The sequence below is a fragment of the Trichosurus vulpecula genome, chromosome 1, assembly GCF_011100635.1.
Source record: "Trichosurus vulpecula isolate mTriVul1 chromosome 1, mTriVul1.pri, whole genome shotgun sequence".
Classification (NCBI taxonomy): domain Eukaryota; kingdom Metazoa; phylum Chordata; class Mammalia; order Diprotodontia; family Phalangeridae; genus Trichosurus; species Trichosurus vulpecula.
This window is the reverse complement of record NC_050573.1, coordinates 6969298-6974715: the sequence shown is the minus strand read 5'-3', so window position 1 is coordinate 6974715 and position 5418 is coordinate 6969298. Positions and strand designations below refer to the sequence as shown.

The following is a 5418-nucleotide window of genomic DNA, read 5'->3' as shown; positions in this document are numbered from 1 at the left end:
TTCAGTGTATTTCATTGAGTCTTACTAGGTGCTAAGCCCCAGGCCCCAAACCCCTATTAGGTGTAAAATCTTAGTGGGTGTGGATTGGCAACTAAGGTGGGGCCCAAGGTTGGGCTAACTCCAGGGAGGGCCTGTTTTACATGTCTGGGAGAGCTGAGGCTCTTAGACCACGTGGGTTTAAGTCACCTCTTTGTGATGATTCTACGTCACATTGGTGAGTCGCATGTGTGACTCACGCCTGACACTGAAAAAGATATAAAAACCAGGGGTTGGCTGTCTGTTACTTGGAGCTCTTTGCCGTAGCAGTGGTGGTGCGGGTGACTCTGGGCCAGCCCTTGTTCTGAGCTCCCGGGCTGAACCTAGATGTTGGTAACTATGAATTGTATTGGGTCTGTCTGTTGATGTTTGTAATTTGTTTGTATTTTGCTCTGAAGTTCAGTGTGCTGGCTTTTCCCCCTGAACTAAGTGAATGATATTTGTATGCTGAATTAAAGTAAGCTTGTCAACCCCTTCACCTTGCTTTCCTTAGTTAAGCAGATCAAAAGAACCTGTGCTGTTGCCAGCTTTCTGGGTGCTGGCTGTGGGTGGATCTTACACCCCGACAGAAGCTGCTAGCCAGGTTGTGGAAACAGCACCTGCTCAGGAATAGTGAAGAACTGACCTAGAGTAAACTTATGAGGTAGAGAGCCTTATTGTGATATCAATATCATATATACTCACCCCCATGGGTTTTTCTGTATGCATTGTGGGTAATGGCATGTACAGTTGCACTGTGGCTGGGACCTCTCTGCCATTACCTAATCCCTTAACAAACTTCTCCTGCCTTTTTAATAATAATCATATTGCTATATTCTATGTGAATTTTGCTTGTGTAATCAGTATCTTTCCCCTATAAAAATCCATCTTGATTTCTCTGAAGTTGCTGGTTCCTCTTGGAACTTAGCCTGCTTCATGGGAGGCATCAATCTCAATAAATGCCTATACTTGGATCAGAGGTGGTCTGACTGAATTCTTTGAGATGCTTCCACCACAACAGTTGCCAAGGTTCTAGTGCTGGGGCCCTGGGTCTCACTGCTGGATTTCACTGAACATCTCTGTGGGCTTAGCTGCTTGCTTTCCCAGGAGGGTAGGCTTCCCTTCTGGCTTGTACTGGGAGTGGGGATTCCCTGTTGGCCTCCTCTGAATGTAGGGTTCAGCAACTGTGGCCAGGCCCGGGGATGGGGCTCTGCTGCTGGGCTGCTATGGAAACAGGGTCTCTCTGTTGGCTAGACCCAGGGCCAGGCCTCACTAAGAGTCAGGCTTCCTGGTGGCTTGTGCTGGGGGAGGGGTCATCGGGGTGGGGCCTTATTTGGCAGTACAGACTGCTCACTTGCTTAGGGGGCTGCTGGTTAGCAGGAGAATGGGGCCTTGATGGTGATTTGTCCCCCACTTGGAGCCTTGCTGCGGGGCCCCTGCTGTGAGCCTGGATGCTGCTGCTCCCCCCAGCCCAGTGTGATTCAGCATTCTTGTCTGGCTGCTAAGCTGCTTCCCTGCTCCTGGATGCATACTGAGGCAGTTTGGAGCAGAATTTGGGAGATCTTCAGAGGGCTCCCTCCTGACTCCTGGATCCTGGCACCAGAACAGCTTTCAAAGCTGGGGAGAGGCCAAAACAGGCTTTCAAGGGGGCAGCAGAATTCCAGAAATGAGAGGAGAACACGTGGAGGGAGAGAGGGAGCAGATGAGGGGCTGGGGAGGGGGAAGGAGCCTTAGAGGGGGAGGGTCAGAGAGGGGGAAGGGGCCAGCCAGGCAGAAGAGGACGGGGAGACGGGCCCTGAGGGAGAAGCTGTTTCTGTTCTGTGCTCAGCAGGCACCTCTCTGGAGCCCAGAGGGGAGGGCACAGGGGGAGCAGGCCTGGGAGGGGTTTTTGTCTCACTTCCCCATCAGTCTGTGTCACTGTGAGGAGGACCACTATCATACGACTGACAGTAATAGTCAGCCTCATCCTCAGCCTGGAGCCCAGAGATGCTCAGGGTGGCCGTGTTCCCTGAGCTGGAGCCAGAGAATCTGTCAGGGATCCCCGAGGCCCTGCTGTTACTATTATAAATCACCAGCTTAGGGGCCTGGCCAGGTTTCTGCTGGTACCAGTGTGCATGGTTACTTCTAAGTGCATCCCCAGCACAGGAGATGGAGGCTGTCTCTCCCAGGCTTTTGGACACAGAAGATGGCTGAGTCAGCACCGAGGAGGCCCCAGAACCTGCAAGAGAAGGAAAGAAGAGATTGGTCAGAGGCGGGGGCCTCTCTCCCCCAAGGGGATGCTGACCCCTCAAGCAGCTTCAGGATGAGCTCAGAGCAGGACTAGGCCTTGTCTGAGACATTGTGGGGCCTGAGCCACAGGGAGGAGACCCAGGGAAGCCTCACCTGTGTAGACAGTGAGGAGCGAGAACAACAGAGAGATCCAGGCCATGGTCAAGGTTCCTCCCAGAGCTCTATGTCCTGAGGCTCCCCAGCTGGGGCTGGGCTCTCCCAGGGCTCTCTTAAGACCAGCCCAGGCCCTGCAGGGAGGAGGCCCCTACATGCAAATCTGCTCCTGCTCTGGATGCCTGAAGGAGGGGACTCAGGTGATGAGTGACTGACCCTGTGCTCTCTTGGGGCAGAGGGGGCAGGTGTTTTTCTGGCAGGGGAGGATCATCATGTCCCCTGAGGTCATTTCCAGCTCTGAGATTTCGGGATTGTGGCAGTCAGTTTTATTCCCCATCCCCAGGCCTGTGTCTGATGCTCCAGGACCTTGTCAATGTAACCCAACTGTTTTGTCCTCCTGGACCTTCCCTGTGCATTGGAGCCTTCTCACCATGGCCCATCCCTCCACCATGCTGCCCTCACCTCCCGTTGGTGACTTCCCCTCCCAAACCTGCTTGGGGACTGCCAGGCTTCACCCCCTCCACCTGTGCCTGTGAATCTGCAGGCTTCAGGAACACTGTGGAATGGGGACTTCTCTCCCCTATCACTATGAGTCCCATTCCTGGGCTGTCTTCCTCTGTTAGAATAGAAGCTCCAAGAGGGCAGAGCTTCTCCACTTCTTTGCCCTGGAATCCTCAGCACTTAGCACAGGGCCTGGTGCACAGGAAGGATTAAGATATGCTTGTTGCCTTGCCTGGCCTCCAGTCCAGAGCTGCCCTCAGGACAATCCAAATGAACAATTGTAATAGACAGTGGGCCCAGCTTCTGCCCCCACATCCTCCAGGCTCCTGCTGTTCAGGCCTCCCAAGAGACTGCAGAGGAAAGAAGCCAGACACATCCTCTCTGTGGGCTTCCCTTCCCCATTGGTAAAATGAGGGTGGTTGGACCAGGGGATCTCTAAGTTCCCTTCCAGCTGTGGCCTTCACTGATCCAGCCCAAAAGGGCCTGTTTTCATCTCTGATTCTAAGCAGATTCTCCAAACATTGAGGCCCTTCGGGAACCAAAGTTAGGGGCAAAGTTTAAGGACATTAGATTTTTTATTTATTTTACACAATTTATTTAATATTTTAGAGAACAGGAGATTGGCATGTGAGCACTCTCTCAGCATTCAGGGTATCCTCTTTGACTGTCTTATCCTCTGGCCTCTGCATATGATGCTTCAGGCCAGATGGGGAAGGTGAGTTCTCTCTGGACCCCCAAAGGCCAACCACAGGAGTCAGGGAAACCACCCAGACCCCAGCCCTGGGACACAGGCTGAGCCTCAGAGGGCCTGGGGAAGTTCTCTCAGCCTCAGCTCATTCTGGGCTCATCCCCTCTGAGATCATCTCCCCTGGGCTGGTCCTCCCTTTTCTTTCCACCATGGAACAGGGAAGGATTGACATGTAGGTTTGATGAGGCTTAGAGTTGGTGGATGTGGTTCAGGTGTGAAAGAATTCACTTAGACCTTCTCTGTAGCCATTGGGAGCTTTACTGATGCAAAAACAGTGTGGGTGTCCTTGCAAGAAAGCTAAGTGACACCCTGATATTTGGGGGAGTTATGCTTATATAGAGGTTTCAGAATGATGATGTAGTTTTAGAGGTTTTAATGGAGCATAAAGGCTAAAGACAGGACAGGGTGACATAGCATGAGGGAGCCAAAGGGAATTCTTCATGGTTTAAGGACCGAGCAGGAGGACACAGGTTAAAAATGAAAGGACAGGGGGCACAGGATAAGGGACACAAAAGCAGTTCTCTTGGTACGTGTTCCAGATAAGCAGGAAAGGACTTTAGGGCACCTTCAGGTTAGAGAATGAACTTGGGCTTCACAAAGTACTAGAAAAACTGTGCTTAATATTATTTTTTAACCCTTAGGTCCCCGTTTGCATCTGTGTTATACCGACAGCGAGCAAGACACACCACAGAGTGTAAGTTTTAAATGGAGAAGTTTATTAGCCGGCGTCCGTTTAGGGGCAATTACCAGCCCAAATCAAAACGGCCAGAAGTTGGGGTGAAGAAATAGTATTTATACAGGAAAAAAAGCAGGATACAGTGGTTAATTATCTCTTGAAGTTTACATACGTTACTTTGCAGACTCGGCAAGCCTGTGTTACTTCACTTTTTGTGACCATGATACAATAAGAGGAACCTCCTGAATAGATTGTAAATACAACATATCAGATAGCTGACAAAGTGTCAACTGAAATTACAACCCAGGACCCCTGTGTCCAACTTACCATAACATCCCACAACATGGTATATGCTCAAGATAAGGCAAAAGTCATATAATTCAAGATAATGACTAGGGCTGAGGCTTTCATCCTTAGTGGCCATAGACAGACCAAGGGATGCTCCAGCTGGGTCTGTTGACACAAGACAGAGACATCTCTGAGCCCACTCAGTGAAACAAAGGAAGACTGTTAGCATCAGGCTTTTCCTCTGCTTAATTAGCTTACATTCCTTAAAATAGTCATGGCCCCTGGGACACTTGCTGAATGCCAAAGGACAGGAACCAAGTCTGTTTTTCTAATGCAAACTGTGTTTTTAGTACCACATCTGCATCATGTTGATGGGGAAGGAACTCCACAGGGTGGTCATCACAAACCTCTGAAGCAAGTGTGGATTGTGGGCAACTTTGGCCTGTGGGTGAGAAGGAAAAAAGAAAGAAAGAAAGGACCAGATTTACCTCCTCTCTGAGCTCATCCTCCCTTCCAGCCTGAGCCATGATCCTCTTCCTGCTTTGATCTCTGTCTTTCCCCTTTCCCTTGTCCTTTGCTTTCCTCCCCAGGCTCAGCCCATTGTGTCTCAGTCTCAGCCCCTCTTACATTATCCCCACTGTGCTAGGCCTCACTTCTCTGTGCAGCCTGCAGCTAGTTGGTACAGTGGTTAGGGCTTGGGACTTGGAGTCAGGAAGATCTGCTTTCAATTCCTCCTTCTGAGGCTTTTGAGTTGTATGATCCTGGAGAAGTCACCTAACCTACGTGAGGCTCAGTTCTCATGCCTGTA

General features: G+C 50.7%; 1 gene segment (V, D, J or C); it reads right to left on the bottom strand.

Annotated features, from left to right (window-relative positions):
- Positions 1 to 1820: 1820 nt before the first annotated feature.
- On the bottom strand, positions 1821 to 2443 carry LOC118828385. The segment is given in 2 exon segments: positions 1821 to 2233; positions 2398 to 2443. Coding segments are annotated over 2 exon segments (360 nt in total).
- Positions 2444 to 5418: the final 2975 nt, after the last annotated feature.